At 40.5% G+C, this 25,789-nt stretch overlaps 1 protein-coding gene across 5 annotated transcripts in view; it reads right to left on the bottom strand.

The window, feature by feature from the left end:
• Positions 1-10,594: 10,594 nt before the first annotated feature.
• Positions 10,595-25,789, bottom strand: part of CAMSAP1 (calmodulin regulated spectrin associated protein 1) — a 37,648-nt gene continuing 22,453 nt past the window's right edge. For all 5 annotated transcript variants that reach the window (XM_087752936.1, XM_087752935.1, XM_087752933.1 and 2 more), the window contains 13 exons: positions 22,269-22,410; positions 21,122-21,261; positions 20,920-21,016; positions 20,330-20,507; positions 19,510-19,604; positions 18,554-18,638; positions 15,749-18,185; positions 14,439-14,575; positions 14,142-14,350; positions 13,953-14,055; positions 13,463-13,578; positions 13,102-13,220; positions 10,595-12,756 (listed from right to left, as the gene is read on the bottom strand). In XM_087752936.1, coding sequence (XP_087609062.1) covers positions 12,454-12,756; positions 13,102-13,220; positions 13,463-13,578; positions 13,953-14,055; positions 14,142-14,350; positions 14,439-14,575; positions 15,749-18,185; positions 18,554-18,638; positions 19,510-19,604; positions 20,330-20,507; positions 20,920-21,016; positions 21,122-21,261; positions 22,269-22,410 — 4,161 coding nt within the window. In that variant the 3' untranslated portion in view covers positions 10,595-12,453. The remainder of the gene's footprint in view (positions 12,757-13,101; positions 13,221-13,462; positions 13,579-13,952; positions 14,056-14,141; positions 14,351-14,438; positions 14,576-15,748; positions 18,186-18,553; positions 18,639-19,509; positions 19,605-20,329; positions 20,508-20,919; positions 21,017-21,121; positions 21,262-22,268; positions 22,411-25,789) is intronic.

Raw genomic sequence — 25,789 nt, 5'->3', positions numbered from 1 at the left:
TTAAAGAAAGAGAAGCCTGTAAAGCACAACTACGCCATGAAATCCCATCGGCCGTCCCAGACTTGCTGCCAGCTGAACAGTTTAATGCCATTAACATTCGCTGTTAACACCGCCAATAAAAGTTGTTTACAAAAAAAAAAAAAAAAACCACAAACCACCAAATCTGTTTAAAAATTGTCATTTTTTTAAACAGTTGGTGAGGTGTCCCGGTGCAGCCCCTGCCCGTCCTGCCCATCCCGTGGGAAAAGCAGCGCTGGGGGAGAAATGCGGATGAGAGGAACGAGGCTGGCCGGGGTAGGGCCCATCCCGAGGCTGGCATTGCCTCGAGAAGGTGTTGGGAAAGACCTTCGGGGCCTGGCTGGGGTTTGGGGTCAGTATTTTTTTTTTTTTATTGTTATTTGTGCCTGACGTGCCGGTGACGAGGCCCTGGGTGGCCTGCACCAGGCACCGTCAGCCGACGGCGTGCCACGGGCTCGGAGAGCGGTGAGCCAGGCCTTTCCACTACGCTTAGATGTGGGCACAAACAGAACTGTCTCTGATGCTTTTTTGGGTTGTTTTGGTTTTGTTTTGGTTTTTTTTTTAATTATTAATTTTTTATCTATTTGGTTAAGGCAGATACGTGTTTTATTTCCTTCCATTTGTAACTTAGCGTGCCAAAAGCATCATTTAAAATAAAAAAAGAAAGAAGTTTTTGGAGGCTAAAAAGTGAGCGCAGTTGAAGTGCAAAAGCACACGTTGGGCCTGTGTCAATTTAAAGCTCAGATAACTCCAGAGATGCCTCTTCAAGTGTTAATATATTTAATTGTCTAGATTTCAGACAGATTCCAAGCAGCAGGGAGGATGTGATTACCTGCACGTGTCTAACTACTCAAAACATGAGTGTTTAATATTTTTTTTCGTTTGCCTGGCTGCTGGGTAAAGGCCGCCGTCAGCGCAGCGGCTGCGAGCGCAGCTCCGGCAGCGCCGCGCTCCTCGGCCAACCCCGCCGCCCCGTGCCCGGTGCCGCAGCAGCCAGCGCCCGGGTGAGCAGGGCGCGAGGGGTCCTTGCGCCGGGGCCCCGCCGGAGCTGGGCTTTGGGTGCCTCTCCTCCCTGGCGGGGCGCTCCGAGGCCTGACCGACCCTTAATTCGAGGAGATAATTAGCTTAAAAGGAAACCCACGTACCAGAAGAAGTATAGACTACACGCGGTCTGGGATACTACTAAAATAACAACCCTCAGTATTACTGTATTTTGACAATGCTTCTGTTTGTTTAATGTATAAATACATGTATTTAAAAAGAAAGCTATATGTATAAACCATACGCGTTTTGCATACGTTCTTTCTATGGTGTAAATTTATAGCAGACATTCTAATGGGATGTTGAAATAAATACTGTAGATACCTGTGGTCAATGCAAGTCTAAGAACGAACGTTTAATTTTTCTAATTCTTTAGACTCAGTTACAATACTAATGTAAAAACAAAAGTATTTTATTTTTGTAATGGTCCTGGAAACGCTGATGCATCAAGAAGAGTCGTTTCTGCTTGTAAAAGGGCTGTCCTGGAGGGGGGCACAGCGGAGGAGAGGGAAACGAGTGCTATGGCTTCCAGCTGCTGACAATAAGCCCAGAAAAAGATGGTTTTTTTCTGAAGGAAAGAGCTGTGTTCCAGCGCAGAGCCATGACAGGCCCCGGGGGGACGCAGAAACGAGGATGGCTGCGGTATTTTCAGGTTTACCAGCAAGCGGCTCCAGCGCGCGTTACGTGGCCACGAACGGTTTCATGTGCTAAATACGGATTAAATCCATATATCATGCTGCATTAAAGTACAATCACATATTCAAACAAATGCTAGAGTATATTTATTTCCTTTTATACCCTTTTTTATTTCCCTCTCTGCAGAACATGACGGGTTTTTACCAGCAAGGGCAGATGGAGCTCCCGGCTGCCCTCTCCCAGCCCTGCTCTCGTGCCGCGGCCCGCTGGGACGCACCGCAGCCACCCCCCCGAGAGGGTTTTGTACGCTCACTCTGGAGCTGCTTCACAGTTCTGCAAAGACAAATGACACTAAAAGAGCTGCACGCGGCGCCAGTAGAGCCTGCCACACATACGTGCAGGTTGTAACTTCGCCACCAAATGCAAACTGTGGGCAACTGGAGATTGTTGCTATTAGACATTTTAAGGAAATACCGTAAAAATTCCATTTATTTAGAAGTATACAGAAGGACACAAACAATATCCCTTAAATAGCGAAGATAATTCTAGGATTAACATACACCTACACGTGAGAAGTTTGGAAGCCATCAAGTCATTTTGCTGCAATTTACCCAAGTTGAGGACAGCAGGGAGCCAGGTCCCTGTTAAAATCACTTCTTAACGATTGTCTTTAAACAAGACAGCTCTATACACCGACAGCAAATTCCTTCCGATTTGCCAGCACAGCTGAATTACGTGGTTTCACCACCACCAGTAACAGCCCTCACCGATCCGAGAACCCATCGAAGGCTGCAGCACAGGATTTAATGCTCCGTACAAGCAGCCCCGGGGAACGGCTCGTTCTGACCAGGCAGTTCCAGTTACGCGCTTCATTAGCTACAACACAAAACTCAGGGTTGTTTTTTTTTTCCACATCTCTGCATTTGCTGTAGTTGGTTAAAAAAAATTGCTATTACTGATGGTGGTCTTTCTACTGAAGCTGCGAAAGCCGGTCCAGGCACCCGCAGCAGCGCAGTACCCTTCATTTCTCAAGTGGCCTTAGTTGTGGTTGCCTCCGGTTTCCACGCAGAGAGCCCTGGCTGCGAGATCTCCCCTGCCTGCCTCCATTTCATAGAATCATGGAATCATTAAGGTTGGAAAAGACCCTTAAGATGATATATCGAGTCCAACCGTCCACCTATCACTACCAAGCCCACCACTAAACCATGTCCTCAAGCACGTCTACTCTTCTTTTAAATCCCTCCAGGGATGGGGACTCAGCCCCCGCCCTGGGCAGCCTGGGCCAGGCCCTGACAGCCCTTTGGGGGAAGAAGTTTTTCCTAATATCCAACCTAACCCTGCCCTGGCGCAGCTTGAGGCCGTTCCCTCTCATCCCATCGCTTGTTCCTGGGGAGAAGAGACCGACCCCCCCGGCTCCAGCCTCCTTTCAGGCAGTTGCAGAGAGCGATGAGGGCTCCCCTCAGCCTCCTCTTCTCCAGGCTGAGCCCCCCCAGCCGCTCCTCCCCAGCCTTGGGCTCCAGACAAGCCCCGGCCGTTCTGCGGCGCCGTTCCCAGGGCTGGAGCGCACTTCACCCTTGCTCCCGTCGCTGCCGCCAGAGCCTGCGTTCCTCAGGCGCTTCGTCACCACGCCAAGAGGACCTCACTGCTTCTCGGCAGCGGCGTCTTCACCGGGTTGTACCTGCTTTTTGTCTTGCTTCACCTCGCACAGCAACAGGAGCGGTAAGAGAGGAAATAATACTGGAAAATGAAGTAAAATTCATGTAAAACTTTGCCCCGGTTGAGAAAAATTAGCTTCTAACACAGAAAACTTCTAAAAGAAGAGAAAACTCCAGAGCACTAAAATATACATTAGAAGGAAAAAAAAAATAGCATTGATGTGGCTGGGAAACAAAAAGGAAACCAAAACCACGAAGGATTTCTTTGTTTTACTGCAAATTCAGGTTTTATAGTTATTCCCTGAAAGACATACATTCAGAAGTAAGTTTTTTCTTTGCTAAGATTTCCATGTAATACTGTGGTAATTCTGGGAGTTTTGTCTGCTTCAAAGCGTGCTTTCAAGTGCCTCATCTGAATTTTAACAAATGCTGTATATTGAATATTTAATCATCCCTGCTGCACACATCAGTTTAAGCAGCTTTCCCCAGAGTTTTTTTCCCCCCTCCAGTATAATAAATACGTTATTTCTGAACCAGTTCAGAGGGACGTATCAGAACACTACAACAGTATTTCAGTACCAAGACGTAATTTGAAAGCAGATTTATATTTAGCACAGACAAGCAAATAAATCCATCCCGTAATTCTGCAACAGCAGCGCGAGGGTGTCCAGCACCCATGGTGCACGCCAGCATCCCGCTGCCGAGGCAGGCGGGGGCGTGAAGGAAGGCGCATAAAACATCACAGCCATCCTTGCCGTCACAAAATGGGTTTTGAAAAGCACAATCTGAAATAACGTACTCGACCTTCAGGGAAATCCGCCCGAGCAGGTAGCACCTTACTGAGGACGGCTGGAAGTCAGGAACGTCCCCCAGAGCCATTCCTTTCCCTGCCGGAGGGCTTTGAGCCGTTACAACTGGAGCCTTTTCCAGGATGGAAGCGTTCAGCAGCGCTGTGAAACCAAAAAGCGTATCCCTGGAAAAATCTATCGCTTCAATGCCTAAATATGCTTTAGAGAACTAACGCGGTACGATCTTGCAACGTGAGGTGCACGGAAAGAATCAATCCTGCAACGTAAAGGGGGAATAGACTACAGGTAACTCAATTTTTATATTTCTGTCGTAATGAGTCTTTCAGTTTCTGGAATTTATCCTTTTGCCATACGGACTGTACTGAATATAGTTCAGCTACTGAAATATCAGCTTATTTTTGTCATGAATTCTACCCAAACATTGGGTAATTTTCTGCCTGCAGCCTGGGGGACAAGAAGAGCTAATCCTAAGATTTGGGATCATTTATGAACTGAAAAAAAAACAAGCGGCATTTTAACCAGGTAATCTTTTCAGTTAATTTGACCTTCATCCAGAAGGGACATCCCAGTTCCTTCATATGAAGAGCCACAGTTACAACAGCAGTTTTCCTTGGATGACGTTATATTATGGACTTTCGACAGTCAAACTCTCAACGTAAAACGACAGAGAAGAAACAGACATTTTGCTGTGCTTTTTACAGTGTAAGCTCAGTCATATCCTCCTCGTACTCTTCAATATTATCCTAGGCAACGCGCTTAGTACAGAAGTAGATCTATAATACAGTATCCAGAATATATTGCCATCTGTAATGCTCAGTACTGTACACAGGAACGTTATCGGAAATCACTTAAAATGATATGAGGCATTAACATATGAAGTGATAAATGAAGGCAGAATCTCTGTAATACCCAAACCTTTAGTGCTCAGATCATACGGGACATTTTATAGCAGTGCTTAACTCTTGTTTTGCCAGTTCTCATTATCTGAAGTTACTTTGTTCCTATTTATTCCAGAGCACTGAACTTGCACTATTTACTATCTAGCAGAAAAAATCCCAAATCCTGAAGAGGACATGAACAGTTCCTTGGACTGTAGCTTCACCGTTGGAGATATCCCACTCAACACATTTCTTGATAAAGTAGATATTACCAGACAGATAAATCAAAGTTAGCTTTGACCAACGCTTCAGGCTTTCACCTGCAATCTCATTAATTTTATTGCCTGCTAAGTTCAGCATGGTCAGGTTAGTGAAACTGGGTAACATATTGGGTCCCATTTCCTGAACAACATTCAGAGACACCAAACAATTTTCTGACCATCCAGGTTTGGAAAGCCACGAAGCAGAAATTGAGTTGTTTTGATACAAACTGAGCTTTGTCAGGGTTCTGCGGGGAGAGAAGGCTCCAGGTTCAGGCCTTGCAATGCTGCTGTTTGCTAGAGGGAGGAGGCGTGTGACAGGCACAAGCGCTAGAGCACAAGTCGTCCGAGGAGCGGCTGAGGGAGCTGGGGTTCAGCCTGGAGAAGAGGAGGCTGAGGGGAGCCCTCATCGCTCTCTGCAGCTGCCTGAAAGGAGGCTGGAGCCGGGGGGGGTCGGTCTCTTCTCCCCAGTAACAAGCGATGGGACGAGAGGGAACGGCCTCAAGCTGCGCCAGGGCAGGTTTGGGTTGGATATTAGGAAAAATGTCTTCCCCGAAAGGGCTGTCAGGGCCTGGCCCAGGCTGCCCAGGGCAGGGGCTGAGCCCCCATCCCTGGGGGGATTTAAAAGCCGGGGAGATGTGGTGCTGAGGGCCATGGGTTAGTGCTGGGCTTGGCAGTGCTGGGTTAGCGGTTGGACTTGCTGATCTTAAAGGTCTTTTCCAACCTAAACGATTCTGTGATTCTAGGCTGCAAACGGGGGCTGCCGAAGGCGGTAGAATGGGTAACTCCAGTCTTGGTTGCAGCAAGCACAGCTGAGGCCAGGCTTCCTGGGAAATCTAGGGAACAAAGCAAAGAAATGCTTGCATGAATACAGACAGAGAATTTCTTTTCATATATCAGGATTTAATCTCCTTACAGTTTTAAAGAGATTCTAGCCAGATTGCGAAATGTGAACATGAATGTGAAAAATTAAGCTCTTGTTACTAAGGCATTAGCTTATTTTTTTAAATAGCAAAATTTTCCCAATCGTAATATAAGTACTAAATGAATGGTTAAATATAGGCCAGACTTATACGAAAGGTCTTTAAAATACTGTTACATTAACATGGATTAATATAGCCTACTGCAAAGAACTCGGACCTTGCCTAACTCTGCAGAACGCTGTAGTTACAGTCTTCAATTCTTTTATGCACACACACAAAAATCCCCAAATTACTGACAAATAACTAATGGTGACCCTAACAGACCAAGCCAAGAGTAAACAAACAACGTATTCCTATTTAAGAAAGTTTAAGTGGTAGGAATGGCATTTTTGGTAAAAATTCGGGTTTATTTTTAACATAAGAGTTTAACTTACCACTTGGAACAGAAGAGCAAAAATACCTTTTCATATGCACACTGGAATTTTGAGATCTTCAAAACCCCTAAACCCAAAATAAACCTTAATATACCTGCAAACAAAAAGCTCAGAACCATATGGGAAATATTTGGCTTATATAATAATTTTGTATTGGTAATGTATCCAAACAAAATTAAAAAAACCCCAAACTAAATATTTTTTACTTACTACATGGTAATAGTAGTCTGTCGTCTGAATGGTGATCTCAAGTTAATTGCAAAATTTTCAATGCAATGCGGGCAATACACTTACATTTGATGATGTGAAAGTTACTCGTAATTCTGGTATATTTGTCCTGACGATTTGCGTGAGATAAAGGACTCTAACAAAGCATGTCATATCCCTTTCTCAAAAAACAAGTCAAGATTCACTGTGTTCTTCTCTTAGTTTCTGAAGCATATGACAGAGGCGGATTAAACGCACCTTCATACTGCGACCGCTCATGGTTACCTGTGGGGAATCTCTTGGGATGCGTCACATCGATGTTCCGTGGTTGCTGCAACGACGCATTAAAGCTAAAGCCATGACCAGGCTTGCCATCCGTCGAAATTTTAAGCATATCATAATGTACATGTAACACCAAAAAAAAAGTTACAGAGGTAAGATGAAGTAAACGTTTTCTCCCATTTTTAATACTCAGTATATATAATTAAACAACAGAACATCTGATCAATGTGAGGACAAGAATTCAATTTTTTTGGCTTTAATGTGTTGAAAGATGTATTTTAGACATCTAAAAAATATACTCAAGTCGACTACACGAATATCTCAATTTCAAACTGTCCTCAAGAGTATTATATAAAAGTTTGCACTTAGCAGCAGCACACACAAAACACCTCCCCCACAAAATACTTCACAGATTTCTCCAGTTCTGCCTATGTAACAGCAGTAAAAACGGGTACAAAATCCATCTCAAAAATCTTCTTTGCGTGTCCCTTTCTGGAGGAGTGTCCTTGGAGTGTCACAGAAAAAACAGCCTCATCCGAAGTCTCTGAATTCAGCTTCTGTCTGGCATCCTAACCACAAAACCCACTGCAGAAACCGTACCCTGGGACTCATCCCCACCACCGCCATCCTCGGTCACACCAGGACGCAGCCACCTGGCATCTCGCTGAACTGCTTAAAATGAATTCATTTCAAACCCTAATTAATGGAAAGCTATTTAACTGGATAAGCAGAGCATGGATAATAGCTTAATACACAATGATAAAGACTGGCTATGCTAATGTACGACTGAAGAACCCCAGGTGTGATCCTGCTGTCAGGAAGCACAACAGATGCCGAATTCCAAGGACAGTCAGTTCAGAGCGAAGGCGACACATCGTGTTTGTTGCTATATTTAAAAAAAATATTAAAAATACCAAGCGAGGGGGTTTTGAGTGTTCTGACACTGCCTCTAGAGAGCAGTTCTGAAGGCTTGGGGGGGGGGGAAAGCAAAAGGAATGGAAAATTCAAGTCCTGAGAACTCATTCATGTTACTCTGACTTTATACTATAGCCCCAAACGATCGGTTGTAGTAAAGGAAAACTCCAGAGAGATCACCGGTTTCTACGCTCTTAACTCGCCAGTGCAGTGGGGAGAAAAATCAGATTTTGTTTTTTTGCACACTCAACAGTTCTAGCAGCCCAGCACATCGTGCTGAACTGCATTAAGGTTTTCAAAATAAGTCAGTCTTTTCAAAACTCAGATTATCCTTGCTTGAACTCTTACTCTACCGGAGAGCACGATGAAAATGAGACAAAGACACGTTAACTACGAATGCAAACAGCACGCGTAAATACACAACAGACTGATGTATGAAAGTTTTGAGAAAAAGAAATTGCATTTAAAAGCACTTTAAAGATGTACATTCTTGTATTTACTACATGTAAGAAACACTAGTAAGAAACCGAGAGAGGTCAAAGACAGATCTACTTTCATACTACTCCATACGGGAAGCTAATTCTCTAGCTCAGAGCAAGCACAGCGAGAGCGCCACAGTCCATTCCCAGGGAGCGCTACGAAAGGCTTACGGATTGTTCGGCTTAGGCACATCTTTAGAAAAGTCAGTGGGGAAAAAAGAAAATCACCTGTTTTTAGGCAGCTATTACAGCTTACTCCCCTTCTCCAGTCCGTAGGAAAAGCTGATACGGTAGCTGTACCTACAGCTCCCGCTCCCTCCTCCTGCCCAGGCGCCCAACGAGAACCTTTGTGAGCAGCCGGAAGGTTTTTTTTAGCCAAAGCCAGTTCTGCTTGCTTTTACATGGCTAAAAGGGAACAACCCTGGCTCCAATTAATCCTGGTGAAAAGCAAACTAAACAAACAGCTTAAGCTGCAGGTTGACAAATTACTTCTACTTTATCTACCGGAGGCACCCAGACATACGGCATAGTACCACACTACTGAAATAACCGATAACTTCCCACGCGTTTCAACTGTAAGGCTATTTACACAGTACTCTCAAGTGGCTGTGGAAAGGACAAAATTTCATATTCTAAGCAGCGATTTTTAGAAGAAGTAACATCAGCAAATAAGATGTTGGCATCATTCTTCCACGACGGTTATCGGCGTACAGATCGCCTAACTATTCCTACCCATAATGATTTTCAGTCATTGAAAGAGAAGCATTAAGCATGATGTCACTAAAACCACAGTTAGAAATCCTACGTATTCAGAATTCGATAAACTTAACAGAAAACCCAACACTAACAAAGATATGGAGCCACAGTCTTACAAGCACGTTGCACCCTGGGCTGACACCAAGCAGCGAACACATTTAAATCGACCTTTTGGATTATACAAAACCTATTTAAGAAAACAAATTTTTCTTCCTTCTGCAAAACACCGTCTGCATTCGCCTACACACATCTACAGTTTTCCCCTGTCCCTCTGCACATTCACCCCCAAATTCTATGTTACATTCTTACAAACAAGCTTCTCTCTCTTCCTGTCTCCAGACTAAATTAATACACCATATTCCTTGCCAAGGTACTGGAGTAAATGTTTTTTCAATAACTCAAGACTATCAGTCTTTCAGAGAATTTCATCTCTTAGAAAATGACTTACTCCTCTATGATCCTCAGCCTGGGACTTGGGACTACACGCTGCCTGCAGATGAGGGACTCCCGGCCTCCTCCCCCTCTCCGAATGGATGTCACCTCCTACTGTTTCCAGCAGTAAACGAGCCCCATTGCAGCAGGGAACATAAGGACCTGATCTAGCGCACTGAGATCCAGGAGGACACTGAAGGTGCCATCGCCTTCTTTTATTCCAGTCCTTTCTATGGGCAGCGATATCTCAGCCTGAATGCAATACAGAAAAGTACAAATCACTGGAATCGCTGATTTTTTTTTTATTAATCTCTACAAACAAGGACTATCTTCTTTGAAAAATTTATTGTACGGTCACAGGAAATTATTTCTGCATTGGAAAAGTCTATGGGTTTGAGAATGCAAATTTCACTTCTGTGCGACCAACATGGATTCGTTCTGAAGCTTAAACAACCAGCTTATTTCTAAATTCTAGAGGCAACTTGTCTTTACAAATCACAAGCAAGCTAATACTGAAGAGCCCAACAAAAGAAATTCTCTTGGTGCTTCCCAAACTCTGTCACTAACCGAATACACAGATCAAAGAAAACCCACCAGCCAGATGCGAGAGTCTGAAGACCGAGGAAATAAATCCTTAAAGAGACTGTTAAATGACTTTGCAGTTTTCTGAAAGCCTTTTGGTCAAATTCTTGCACGCTGCAATCAGGGTCAGGAGAACTAAGCTCTTGTCATAACGTTATTACAGCTACTCACAGGTGAAGCTTTCTAAGAGCACAACTAAACACAGAATAGCACATCTTTAAAGCATATTAGTTCTTTGAGGGGATGAAGTGTCACAACAACAAAAGTACACATGAAATAAAAAGGAAATCAGTTAATGATTTTTATTAAATTTCAGTGTTTCATAAAATAAATATGGTATATAATATCAAACAGTGAGAAATAAAGCACAAGCATGAAAAGCATGGTAACAAAAGTTACACTCATGACGGTGTTTAATACTTAGCACTTTAGAAACCATAAAGCCTTTAATTATTTACAAGCAGCAAACTATCTAACATAATTTACAAAGCTGCAGCAGCCTAGTCAAGGAGTACTGGAAGGGGGAAAAATGGAGGGACCGCAATGGAAGACCTTCACTTTGCTCTATCTAGTTAGCACTTTATTACGTACCCTATTTTCCCCTTATGTACATAACTCTGTAACTTCCATTATTCTCAAAGTTTAATAATTACACTGTACTGTACTTTAGAGCTCAGTTCATCTCTAGGATGGTGTAGTGCCTTTTGCACTTAACAGATACATATTCAAGTAACACTTCAAATAAAAGTAAACATGTGCAAACCAAAGTCATAAGCCTACACGACCCTCGGGCAGTAGTGTCAAACCAGATGTAGCAGGCGCACGTTAATAGATTAAATTAGGCAATAGCTACAGAAACCTACTCAGAAGTCTGGCCGGGGCCAAAACTGAGAAATGGGAATATTAAAAAAAATGGAACTGAACTGCAAATATACCCTGTTACCACAGACAAAAATTTAATCTGCTGAAACACAAAGACATTTAAGGTCATAACTCAAGATTTAATATTTCAACATGAAAAGAAATCCAAGCCATTCGACTTATTTGGGCTTCTGAAACAAATGCAAATGTCTCTGCTTAAAAATTGCTTTTAAATGAGAAAAACAAATCAATATATATTAATATATCACCCAAAATAAAAAAACATAACACACTCTTCATTTTAGAGCATGCTGCTCATTCAGAATAAAGACAGGACAAAGAAAGTAGAATTACATTTCATGATGTAATAAAAACATTAAAATTTGTGATCATTAAGTGCACCATCGTACAGGAGTAGCGTGCTCAGAGTGGAAATGTTCTATACCTACCAGAATCCATCTTTAGTAAAGCAAACGAATCTTTAGGACACTACCTGAAACTGAAATCAGTAATAACTGTGATCCATTCAGCTCGCCTTAAGTTTCAGTCAGGCATATTCCAGCTAGTAGCACCTGTATGCCTCTTCATGATTGTATTCCAGAAATCTTTAACTTTGCGAACAATTTTTTTAAAAAAAGACTGGCTTTTGCAATCCTTGCAATGCTTATCCTAAACAGATACTGCAAGTAAACTCTGTTCTGAGCAGCACAAGTTGGGGCGTTTTTCAGAAATCTGAGAGCTGGACTTACGTTGGCAGTAGATACAGTACAACAATTTGATGTATTAAACAGTTCCTCAAAAAAGTCTGAAAGGAAGATTTCCCTAAAGACTGTTTAAAAAACCAAACCAAACCAAACCCAAAACACTTCACCCAAGATCTGTTCAATCCTTCTATTGAAGTTCGGAGCTTGCCAACTTTAAGAATGACAGGAAAAAGGAGGGAATGAGGCGGAGAGGAAACGGAACTGAATTATTCCCAATTTGTACCGATGAAAAGCTTCAAGTAAAAGGAAATCCACTTGTTAAAGATCTTGCTACATGCACAGTCCCTCATCAGTTGAAAGCCACAGTAGTTCGCATTGGGTGTAACAGCAGATTTATCATTCATAAAAAACACTGGCAATGTTCCTTCATTCTTAATAACTTGCATCCACGGTTTCTGTTTAGAAGCTTCTTAAAAAATGTTTATGGTTCTGCACATCTCATACCACACTGGAGGAAAATGGTAAACGTGTCTTCTTTCGACGCAATCCCGTTCAGCAACCTTCTCCCCAAAAACTCAGTGTCATTTATGAGTCTGAGTCTTCTTTGGCACTGCGGGTCGCTTGGCTTGCCACAAGTGGTTATGAATAGTAAGAGCATCCACACTGACAGACATGGTTTTGGCTGGAATCACGTTAAACTGTTTTCTGTCCGAACTGTACTTATAAAGTTTGTCAATCATTTTCTTGGTGATGCTCTTTGGCCCTGTTCCAGTCAGCTTGTAGATCTCTTCAGTGTCAGGATAGTAGCAATAAAGTGCTCTAAACTGGCAGCCAGCGTCGCGGAACAAAATGATGTAGTGGTTGGCATCACATTTTTCTAGTTCCTGCATTAAAAAAAACCAAACATATATATAGATTGTTCACAGTGAAAATTCCCATATTATGCCAAGCTTTAAGCTTTCACATATAGCTGAATAAGCGTTTAAAGTTTTTTGAAACACTAGATCGGGAACTATGATTTTTCAGTCCTTCTATACACTTACGAGTTGAACTCTTTAATGCGGGATCGTTATCCGTAAGTCCACGCAGTCATGGGAAGTAAGGGATTCTCAATACAGGTGCATTTTAGGAAATGGCATTCACTACAATGCATCAGTGGGATTATGAAGTGAGCATTACAGATACATTTTATTGTGAGTGCATTACTAATTTTGTACTTTCATGTTTACCTCTAATATTGAATTCTTATGTGGTTCATTCACTTTTCCAGCAAGACAGCAATGAGATATAGCATTGTGAATAATAGGTTTGTTGGATTTGCTGCTGGGTTCCTTAAATAATTTTGGACCTAAGGAAAATAAATAAGTAAAAATTATTTGCCCTACATTCATGAACATTAAGATTTTCATTCATCAAAGTGAACCCCTCCCCTTAAATATTTTTGTACATTAACTTACTTTTAGAGATACTAAACAGAACCAAATACACCCGACAACTTCTTAAAAACAGCAATGTGCGCCATCAAATATACCACAGCTTTTTATGACCTGCTATTGATAACAAATGCTCAAACTGAAACAAAACAGTCACCTGTGTATTCCGCCACTGAAGCAATAGAAGATGCTGTTGAAGCGTTCTCCCAGTCTCTTTCTGTGTTTCTGCTCGGATTTCTGCTCAGTATGGGTAAGGACTCCATAGATTCAACTCTGTTGGGGGCAGGGAGGGGGTAATAAAAATAAAAATAATAAAAAAAAAAGCCAAGAGTTTGGTTTTTTTCCTCCTCCAATCTTAAATAACTTTCCCAGTCACTGACCCTGAACAGAACAGGCTCTTGTACATTTTCCTCCCCCAAACCAGTCAGATTCTCAAAGCAAAATTCTGTTATTCCTTTGAGAGAAAAGGAAACAAAATTGCAAGTTTGTACAGAACATCAGAGTTGGCAGCCACATAAAATAGAAATGAATTCACCAATTACTATTGTGCCTCTATGCCGGTGAACTGAAGCAAACAACACTGAATCCCAACACTATTTCATAACACAGTAAAAAATAAAAAAATAAAATTAAGCCTATCTCTTTACCTCTGAGACGGCGTGCCACCGGAGTGAACACTTTCAGGTTCAGTTGTTGCTGCTGAGGCCAAAGAAAGACTGGAACCAGACTGAGCACTGCTCAAATTATCGGCTACAAAATAAAAGAGAAAATGTGAAGCACATTTTGTTGAAGCAGATTTGCAGACTCAGTGAGAGCAAAGGAATCAAAGTTCTTACGTGTGGAAGAACACTTTGTCCCTGAATCACTGTAAGATTCTTCACGATGGACCGACTTTGGCCTGGGTTTCTTGGGCTTTGATTTGGGCTTTCCAAGCCCTTGCTCCTCCAAAATTTGCTGCTGTTTCTTCCTTAGATATTCTTGCTTGATAAGTTCTCTTCGAGCCTTCTCCTCTTCTTTCCGTATTCGGTCCTCCTCAGCTTTGCGACTGAAAAGCAAACACAACATTATATTCAACACAATCATTTTCCTCATCTTAAAGATAAGAAGTAGTATTCTTTCCCACACATTATTACCGAGCTTCATCTCTTTTTTGTTCAACTTCAGCCTCCAACTGCTGTTTCCGAATCCGAGCCTCCTCAGCTTTGCGCTGCTGTTTTAAAAGGAACGCTGCACGTTTTTTCGCGAGCTCATCTTCTGCTTTCTGTTCATCCTGCAAAATTCACGTGGATAGAGAGTTTTAAAGAATAGAAGAAAATATATTAAGCGGGACATCCCAAGGCTGCTGAGGATTCCAGGAAGATTTTAGGAAAACATAAGCTATTACTTTTGGAAATCTTTACATTGTCAGAATTGAGGAGTGTAACTCAGAACTGTATTGAACTTTTTGTTGCGCAAGACTAATGTAAGAGAGAGTTTTAGTGTTTCCTTAAGTCTGTGAGAAGAGAAAAAAAAAATAAAAAGGGGGTCTCATCGTAGTCTAACATGTTTTTAAGCATGCCTAACCAGCACAAAACCTTCTAAAACTGCAAAGTACAATGCAACTACTGTGTGGGCTAGGATGGACAGCACAAATAACCCCAGCTTAATGATAAGCTTTGAGTCAATATTAATCATGCTACACAAAAGCAGAAGTCAAATTCACTGAGACTGAGACAGCCTAGCTCGACTTTCTCAAAACAGAAATTTAAAAAAAAGTATTGTCAGGTCAGCACATTTGAGGTATTTACAATAATCACTGCGAAGCCCAAATGAAGATACTACATGTTCCGATAGCAGTTCTGAACCTCACTAGAAGGAGTAGACACATTTTTTTACTTGCATCTACAGCCATTCCACTAAACTCTCCATTAGAGCCCTTGACTTTTAGGCTATTAGGCTGCTCAAAATCGGAGAAATTTGGGTGCAAATGCCAAAAAAACCCAGTTCAGACTCTCAGCTCCCTGACAAGTTTTCAAACCCGTTCAGCAGACTTTTCCTAGACACCCATGTTCCGTGAGAATTTTTTCTTTCAGTTGAAAAAGGTTCACAGAAAGCTGGGATTTCAAAACAGTAAATTCTTCCCATTGCATTCTGTGATTCTTTTGTGCTAAGTATTTACATGTTTCTCTGTTTCTCAGATAGAAAAAAAAAAAACATCAAAGGGAAAGAGAGGAAAAGCAAGGTTAATCCTGGTTCCTAGTAAAGTTAACAAGAGCCAGGATTTCATACGTTAAGTCCAAAACTTTTTTTCTCCACAAGCAATTCTTTTCTAATGCAGTTTTTTACAATCCTAATATCGCAAACAGAATGTACTGCTTTCCGTCAGAAGATTGAAGTGGAGAAAAAGTTCTAATGCTGGGCAAATGTGTAACAATAACCAAATATACAAAGGTAACATATTTACCTTGAAGAAAAAACCCACACCAGACTTCTGATCACCTTCACTAATTATATCCGTAGAGCTATCCTGGCTTTCAAGCTCTCCTTCGTCTGGAGCTTTTAAGTCAGACAAGTCTACTTCAATGAGATTAGCCTTGCTTCTCAGTGGCTCATCCACCGGGACATTTTCTTTTCCCGAGCCATCAGAAGAATTCAACTCTGTTTCCTTGAAGCTGTTATTCACCTCTTTGCTCATTTCAGAAATAATATTTGCATCTTTGGAGGTGGAGAGAACAAGAGCCCGCTGATTGCTCTCATCATGAAGTCTATAGGTATCAAAGAAACACTTTTCTTGAGAACCACTTCCATGATCAGGACTATTTTCCAAGCCGATTTCTGTTGGTGTCTTTGACAAGCTATTGGATGGAAATGGTCTTAAATGTGGTAAGGTTTCTAGACTTTGTGTTGGGGTTTTAACACGTGCTGAATTTTGTGGTCTGTCTTTAGTGACTTTCAGATCAGCAGGTCTTCCTGATCGAGGACTCCTTCCTTGACCAAATCGAGGTGGTTTACGAAGATTGTTCATTCCAGTTGGAGACAGAGGCTCGACAAAATGAATTGATGGTTTCACCTTTTGGTCCTGAGAGTTACTTCTGGTTCCTGGTAATGGCACTGATGGAGATTTCATAAGTAGCTCTTGTTGCTGAGAAATCTTTAATATAGCCTGCTGCAGTGTACTGATGGTTTCATTGAGTTTTTCAATAGAAAGATCACATTCATTTATATCCACTTCAGTAACATTGTCTTCTAGGAGAGCAACAGAAATGATTTTACTTTTTTCCAAATCATGTATAGCAGCAGAGTCTTTTGGTTTATGTTGCTCAGCAAAAGCTATGCTTTCTTGCATTTTTGCTTTTGTGACTTCTTGAGAATCATTAAGCATTTCTTCTCTTTCCTCCTCTTTCACAAGAAACTCCTCGGATTTGGAACCCAAGGAAACTTCATCTAAGTCTTCACCATTGTGCCGAGAATATTCTTTTGCAAAATGTTCTGGTTTAAGTGGCTGTGGAACATCAGGAGATTTCCCTTTTTTAACAACGTGCAAGAAAGCTGCCTTGCCCAATTTTAGTCGCTGCCTTGCTGATAAGGCTTCCATCTTCTTCTTCTGAGCTTCTATTGCCCTTCGTTTCTCTTCCAACTGCATATGAAGCTGCACCAATTCAGAAGCCAAAAGATTAACGTTATCTTTATTTTGTCTGTTGGGGCTTTGTTCTCGTTTTTGTTTCCATGTGGTCAGTGGTGCTGGGCAGCTTTCTGATCCATCTGGCGTGGTCTTTTGTGAACTACTTGTGCTGGACTTTGTTTCATAGCTATTGAGTCTCTGAAGCTTTCGTTCTGCGAAATTGGTCATTCGGACACTCCCGCTCGCCATTGACGCACTGCTGACTTGAGAAATTGTACTCAAACATGGGCTGGAACGTCCACTAGCGTCATCCTTATCTTCATGTTCTTTTACCTTCATATCTTCTTGCAATTTTGCAGATTCTTCCTCACCAATGTATTTAGTGACTATAGGATGGTCATCTATGACTACCAAATCCTGTTCAGCATCTTCTAGGTCTAAGGGATCTGAATCAGAGTCCTGTCTCACCATAGTCCACGTAGTATCCGAAACATGCGAATTGAGACTTTTCACATAACTTACATTGACTTTACTTGCTAGGTCATCATCAGATTTAGCAGCGTGAAGAAAAAATCCTCCAGTGGATAGCTCCTGAGTGGAAGGATCTAAACTGCTACTAGCCAAAGGTCTGGAAGCTTCTAACCCTGCCTCCACCAGTGCCACCGCGTCTGCAGTACTAGGATCTGCAACTGGAGTGAAATCAGAACTAGAAATTGGAGTAAAAGTCCTATTGAGGTCATGGTCACCATGACTGCTATTTGTTTTCTTGCGGATCAAAGGCAAGTGTCCCTCATTTAATCTCTTGGTTATAAAACTCCTTTGTTTCCCCTCCCCACATTCATCCTCTTTATTGATTATCTGTTTTTCCTTTGCTGGTTTTAGAACTGCAGGCATTAAAGGCTCCAGGTAAAAACTGTCTGGTTTGCTTTCTGAAGTCTCGCTATTTGTTTTTGGAGACCATGCAGTTGCAACTATGCTGGGCACCCTGGCTGACACATTCTGCAATTCAAGATCACCACGGTTTGGCCTTTCTTCAGATCTGATTATTGCAATAAGCTCTTCATCTTCATCCTCGATTTCAACATTGTTCAGCAAGCTCTTCCCGTTAGTTTTCACTGACGGAGGATGGGGCTGATTTTTTGGAGTTACATTAACAATGTTTGAAGCAAGACTGTCTTTGCTGATTGATCTAGCCAGGCTAATGCTATCACCAGACCCAGGGTCCACATCACTACTGGCAGAATGATGAAGAGCAAATGGTGTTGGCTGAGACAGAGGCCTAGAAAAGACAAGAACAGTCTACTGATGCTTAAGCACAAAAAGTTACAATTTGTTGAACTAAGGGCCACGATATAGACAGCTAAAATTTTTGCTCCGTTTGAAAAACGTATCCTGTATCAAAAGTGACCAGCAATAAATACTAAGTAGCAACTTCAGATACTTAAATTTTCAACAGTGCTTACTGAAAATCACGTTTAAAGTATTTTCAATTGCAACTCTAAAATCAGACATCTCTGCAAATTAAAAGACAACAAAATTAAGTGACTCTTGGTCCAGTTCTAAGGAGGTGATACCACACTACTACAATGAGATTGTCACACTATCCTTTCATTACAAAGTACTGTAATACTTAAATGCATCTGTTACCTGGGCTTCCTCTCTGGCCATGCAAGAACTGAACCTCGTGGCTGCCCGTCAACACGGGTCAGAGAATTAGAACGATGCCGATGACCTGAAATATTTTTTTAATTGTTAACTGTTTAGAAATGGTCTTTAAACTAGCACTTTTACTTTATTTAACAGCAAACATACTAAAGTCTTTCACCAAAAGATGGCAGCAGAAAATAGATTTGCTGAAATATTAACCAAAGACAGACACAGTCAAAGCCTGTAAAAAGAAACAATGAAAAGTGACCACATATACATATCTGACTGCTGGATTTCCAAACATGAAACTGTTCAATTCGCCTTCCCCCATCAGCTCCCCAACCTTAAAAAAAAAAAAAAAAAGAGAGAGAGAGAGAGAGAGAGAGAGAGAAGGAGGAAAAGAAAGTCCTCACTGCATGTTGCTCATTGCATGTTGTTAGAGCCTAAGCAGTTGGAATGTTTGGTTGGTACCTTTGCTGATAAAAGAAAAGAAATTCTGAGCACCTCCGTCTAAGTATAAAACCTGGATTTTCAGTATTTAAAAAAATGTTTAGGCAAAACATGTCAAGTACTAGAGTGAGTTTGTCATTCTGGATGACAATCTTACTTCCTCAGACTTTTGCTAGTCTTATGAACATTTGACAAGTGGCCTTTTCCTTTCTTTTCACAGAACTGACATTATTAGTCTTAATTTCTTGCACTTGGGATTCTGAGAAATAAGCTCATTTGTCAGAGAAAAGAAATTTTAAAAATCCAGTAACTTTCTTGTAAAGATCTTTAACATCTTTTAATGCAAACAAAGATGATTTACTCAAACTAAACACGCTTACCACTTGGCCGACTGCAGTTTAATTCAATTTTACATCATTCACATATATGAACTTATATTTTTATTCATTACTGTATTGACATTGATGGTCATTGCCTGTTGAGATGCAAATTCAAGGTAGACTTACCAGGGCTGTCTTCTCCCTGTAAAGATTTTTGTTGCTTTTGTCTCAAAGGGAGCAATGGATGGGAAGGGCTAAAGGCAGGGCTTCCTCCTTTGCCACTATTTCAGAAAAGCAAAAATTCATTACTACAAGAATTTTTTTTCTATAATGAGAGAAATTGTATTTCTGTTGCAAATTTGCAAAGTTACACTGGTAATAGTTACCCCATCCTCTTTAAAACACAGTAATATATAATTAATTTTAATGTTGAAGTTATTTCAAGAGAAGAAAAGGTTTTCACATGTAACAACATGAAAGTAAACCTACTACCTGAAATTAAACTGTTTACGTTTCTAAATACAACAGATTTAAAATGTAGCTTATGTAAATAGTACATTAGAGACAAAGTAAAGGCTGGAATAACTTATTGGTTGTCATCAAACTTAGGTCAGCTGAAAAACCTTGTCATTAACCGTCTTGTACATTAGATGCTATTTGTTTTCATATCACCATTTATAGAATATGGCTGGTAAAGACGAGCTGCTTGAGCAGTTTTCACGTTTCACATTTTTTTCAAAATAGAAGTTAGACTAACTTCTTCTGTCATGCAGCGGTGACATTTACTGGTGGGGCGTATTGGTATTTGCCAAACAAAGATCAAACACAACAGTGCAAAGCGTTCCTTTGACCTTGAGAATTGAGAATATTTTAGAGACCGACTGCACACAACTCAAATTCACTCAATTTGTAGCAAAGTCAGAATATTTAGCAGCAGAAATTCCTAGGTTATCCAAATGGAAACATACATCGAAGATTAGTCTAAACAACATGAAAACAGACTTACAGATAGTCAGGCTCCTCAGGGTGCAGGTAGTATCTACTGCAAGCTTCAGGGCCTGCCTGAGCCGAGGGCTGCAAGTCTGCTGGGCTGGTACTAGCAGGGCTAGCCATGAAACTTCGCTTAGTTGCATTGGAAATAGGAACAGGTGGACGACTGTTCTTCTGCTGCAACACTGTTTTAACTGTGCACGTATTTATAACGTTAACACAACTTATACTAGCCATTAAAATATCAGTCTTTCAGATTGCAGTACATTAGAATGAAAATGTTCTGACACAACACTAAAATGAAACCTTAAGTACTAGCCTTTATTTAAAATATGTATCTTATGGTGACCTTAATGGAAAGGAAGTTACAAATAAATAATTAGTGGGTTTAGGGAAAAAATTACCTGTCTATCTTGCTCAAAAAATTAGAACTCAAGTGGATCTAGGATTAACTTTACTTCCATTTTTGCTGCTTTCAAAGATCCCCAGCAAGCAGAAAGTTTGGGTAGAAACAAAACTCCAAAGGAAACACCGCTGTGCAACAGTTTCATTGTAATGCAAATATTTAAGTAACATGCAAGCATTTATCAAGAGTTAAAAACTTACCATCTTTTATTTCCTGAATATCTCTTGGTTGTACAAAGTCTGGTTTGACATTCTCAAACCACCAGAAGAGTTCCGCAATGTATACCATGACGTTAGGCTAAAACAGGAAAAAAAAAAAAGAAAAAATGAACCTCACAATAACAAAACACTTATGATTTACCCACATTTTATTTAAACATATATCCTTCATTATGTTTCTTACCTTTAAAACCAAAGGAGCATACAACATGTCCTCTAATGTGAGGTAAAAGCATTTGTTTAGGTATTCATTTGAGAATTCCCTCAGAAGTTGAATATTATAGAGGCTGTCTGCAATTGATGTTACCTCCTTCAAACAAATGTCTAGAAAGGTGAGAAAGATGAGGAAGTTACAACACTATTCCAGCGTATTAACCTCCCATCCACAACTAACAGAAACACTACACACGGGAACTTCACAGACTGCTTATACACCATCAGTTAATATTTCTTGGCTACCAGTGACATTTCCCTACCTTTTAAATACCAGAGGGATAGGAAAAGGAGGAAGAAAAACACAGATAAAACAGTATCAATTTTGCATTCATCTTAGAACCCATATAGGATTCTGTCTATCGCAGCAACGGAAAAGGTAAGCAGGCTACAAAGAACACACATAATGACAAAATACAAAAGCAATTAAAAACGGACATCTTGATTTGCAAATAATAAAAGGTTACTCCTAGGATTCACAGTGCTGGTTCCTTCTGAAAACATTCAGGAGCTCTGCAAGGTACAACATATCTGAGAATTTAAAAACCAATACAAAATGTTGATTTGTAGAAGTTAAATGCAACGAGGACACTGAATTATGAAGAAAAACATTTTCTGGGAAAGAGAACTCGTGTTTGCAATGCTGGAGTGACAATTGCTGAAGACTGGGAGAAACTATTTTAAAATCTAGGTTTTAAAATGTCAAATTATGTACTCCTACAGAAGAACATAAGAATTATTAGATAACAGTAGTGGACACGTATTCCTTTTGGAATTTCCCTTTGGTCTATTGAAACCAAGCTCAGCTATTTGAACAAAGAAAGCCATATCATTCACATCTATAAAAGAAAGGATTATTTTGTAGCTCATAATATACAGAGCAGAGCCTTCTAAAGACAGTAAATAAAAAAACAAAATCAAAGAGAGGTTAATTTTAAATACCCTGATGCAGATGCCTTATGTGACCTGACTCTAACTTGCTGTTGTCCGCTACCTATTAGATGTGTTGCATTTTTATTTGATAATGTACTTCTAGTTGAACTTTCAAAGATTGAAGACATTTTCATTATTTTTTTGTTTTTTTTTTTTTTTTTTTTTTAGAAACCGTTACTACATACCATCTAGCTTCATTTGCTCTGGACAATAATAGTGTATCACAGCTAGAAGAGCAGCACCATCGCTACCATCCTTCATCAAATCTTCAAGCAAAGGAAAGTAAGGCAATTGCCTGCTTGAAAGATGGTCTCTTCGGTAACGCACCTAACAAAAGAAAACAAGTGTTCATATGATGCTAAGGAAAAAAAAAAAAAGGGCATTTTTGTTAAGCACTGAAAACTCTTTACGGTGGATCCTTCATAGCATTCTGCTCTAAGTCAAAAACAATTTCCAAGGTTATATTTTTCTCTCAATGGAAGCCAATTCTGAAGAATACGGTGCTTCCCTTTTAATCATTCTCCTCATATCTGGAAGCAAACCATGCTGCTGAGTTCCTAGCTTCATTCACACATTTTAACTTATTACAAGCAATTTAAGTCAAAATTCTTCCACACAGATGCATGAATGCAACAGATCCAAAGAAAGAGACACAGATAACTACATGAAAACACTTAAAAGCTTGGGGGGGAAACAAAAACAAAACCACACACAGCAAAAAATAATTCAGATGAGCTAGCGATTTCTCATACATTACCTACACCCACAGACCTGCCACCCTGTCCACAGACAGCAAAGTTCTCTCAGAGAAATTCAGACCATTGTATGTCTGGCAAGCAGTCATACAATACAGCAGTTATGTCGTGCAAAAGAAAAAACATGGACTTTTCCAAAAACGGTCAGCAAGAGGAGCAAGTAGGCCTTTTAAATCAACGGCAAAACTCTCCCTGATTTCAGTACAGATCGATATCAAACTCTTCTGCAAGCCACCCCCTGGCCCCATACACTTTGGGGCACAGCTGAAGAGTAGCTAAAGTCAGTCAACTACAGAACAAATCTTGGCATTGCTTCTTGCAATTTTTGCAAGAAATGTTTTAGTGCTGACAGTTACTAAGCATCCACACGCTAGCTAGACTCGAAGGCTGTATCTAAGTTTGAGCAGCAAAGCGATCGGGCAAGCAAGAGAACAATACGCTACAGAACCTAGCAGAAATACCTTTCAGTGTTGGAAAAAGATTCCTTTTACACTTTAGCGCCCTAATATCACTTAGCATCTAACTATCTTGGCCGATGTGCTGGCCTAACATGCAGGTATACAGAGAATGTATTTAATCATCAGAGGAAAGCTGGATTTTACCAATGGTATCATACACTTTCCAAGACAACCTGGGAAAGCTCTCTACACACACACACATACTCCTATGTGTCAATTTAGGATGGCACAGGCTGAGAAAAAAAAAAATCTGTTCAAGGAACTAAGATCACTTATAATCAGAGTAATAAGAACCTGTTTCATTTATTTATTTTGCACAAATATAAACGTGCTACGTTACGTTTCCCTGGCAACGGCAAGTAACTCTAAAAGCTATCTCTATATGCTAATGCTATTTTTCCCCTCTCCCTTTACCAGGTGCAAATTCGTTTTTTTCCCCAGCCTGGAGCACTCCACAAATATGTAATGGAATGTGAATCATACTGTACCACACGAGCATATTCCACTGGTTCCAGCATGCAGTGCGATATGGCATGCATCAGATCAGGCTTACACAAAAAGAAATAGTGAGATATACGACGGTGATTATTCAAACACGAAACAAATCAAATGCATTAGCAACATCCATTATGCACTGGAAATGTGGTCATTAAGGCTGATAAAATAAGTATGCACACTAAGGTGAACTGGTTAGCTTAAAAGGCTGATCATTTATCCACTTAGTCAAACTAAGCATATTAAAGACAAACTTTAGAAATTTATTTTTAAACTTTAATTCCTCCTGTATTTAAAGCAGATGCAAATATTTCCTTTCCAACAGGCTTACATGGAATTTAAACCAACTACAGTCAATACTGAGAACTAAAATCTGTAAGAATTCCTTGTTTATTTTAGCTTTGGTGAAAGAACACAGATTTATCATCAAGGAGTTTTTTTTAATACACTTAATTCCTTATTTTTGCTTAAATATTATTTTCTTCGCTATTCAAGTCTTTTATACTGAAAATTCGGAATTCTTTCTTATAGTCTAAGGTGAGTTTTGTGGCTTGTTTCCCTCCCCCATGCATACAATTAATGACATTTGTATGCATTAAAGTGCAGAAATGGGTGCTACTGAAATAGAGGTAACTCCATGTTAAAAAAAAAAAATCACGAAAGAAAAAAAGAGATACAGAAGTGAGACAGTGTGACAACTACTACGGAGGCTGCAAAATCTGTCAGGAAACCAGTATAACCTACGTGGTACTGGACTAGCAGTGAGATAACCCCTATTTACTCCTTCCTTTACCACCAACTTGCTCAATGCTATCCTGCAAGTCAATGCCATTCCTGTAGTTTCCTCTCCTCTCACCCAGCCGTCTCGTTAGCAAAACATGAAGCTACTCAACTTCCTCGAAAGGCTATCGAATGCATGCCTCAAATACAGATGGGATCTTTAACACTAGAACGTAAGTGATCTTTAACAAGAGAATGTAAGTAAGCACTGCATCAATACGTCCTCACGTACTGGTGCAGGTCATTAAGTGAGGCTGGAAGACAGGGCTCTGTCACAGATTTTATTAGCCTGCAGGTCCCCACTTGAATTTCCTTTATTTCAGATATTTAAAGTTTTTACTGTGGCCCTTACATTTGGTTCAAACAAATAAAGGATTACGAGGCAGAAGAGTGGGACTGACTCTGTGGGAAGGCGGAGAGATTGCGGGGACAGGTGACTGCCTGATCACCTTTTCCAAGTGCACCGCCCTTTGGAATCTGAAACCGAGACAACAGCTCTCATCTTCCCAGAGAGAAAATGAAGAACACCAAATCCAGCAAGTGCTGGAGAAAGGGTGTCAAGGCTAAGGAAAGCAAAGGAACCAAGAAAAATCTCTGCAAGAGGAAATAAAACCAGGAAACTCAGCCAAAAGCAGGCAGGCTTGCACACTAGAAGTACCATTTTGTTATTTTTTTTATATATAGTGGAATTGATATTCCATTTGCACACTTCACTATAAAAAAAAATAAGTATTCTGTTCTGCTACGTAAAATGTTAATTCTGTCTTTCCTCCCACTATGCCAGCTTCAGCCTCATTAATTTACCATACAATTCCAGCAACTGTCATAACCAGTCCAAACTGGTTTGTCAAATCTTCTCACCCCATCTCACTGAATAACGGTGTTCTGGTTTTGACAGATTTACAAACCTGTGCAAGAGCATTACTTAGCGAACATCTGGGTATCTTAACTATGGATTCAAAGATGAAGCAACCATTTAAACCGACCAGCTTTTGTATCACCTTAGTGCTGTGATCAATTGCCTACTCACAACAAAAATAGTAAATGCAACCATTTCAACTGTTGTTAATTTTCTAGTTTTTTGCTGCTACTCCATATCCCTCACTCCTGCACCGTGGAAACAATTTTGAAATGCTGTGAAGTGATTATGCTATATGCTGTACAGTATGCAAAAATCATGTTATGAAAACTAAGCCTGATGACCCAAAAGCTTACACA

The sequence above is a fragment of the Nipponia nippon genome, unplaced genomic scaffold (genome assembly GCF_047370975.1).
Source record: "Nipponia nippon isolate SJK-2023a ecotype South Korea unplaced genomic scaffold, ASM4737097v1 scaffold_16, whole genome shotgun sequence".
In the NCBI taxonomy this organism is placed as follows: domain Eukaryota; kingdom Metazoa; phylum Chordata; class Aves; order Pelecaniformes; family Threskiornithidae; genus Nipponia; species Nipponia nippon.
The sequence above is the reverse complement of the archived record's forward strand: the minus strand, read 5'-3'. Positions and strand labels throughout refer to the sequence as shown.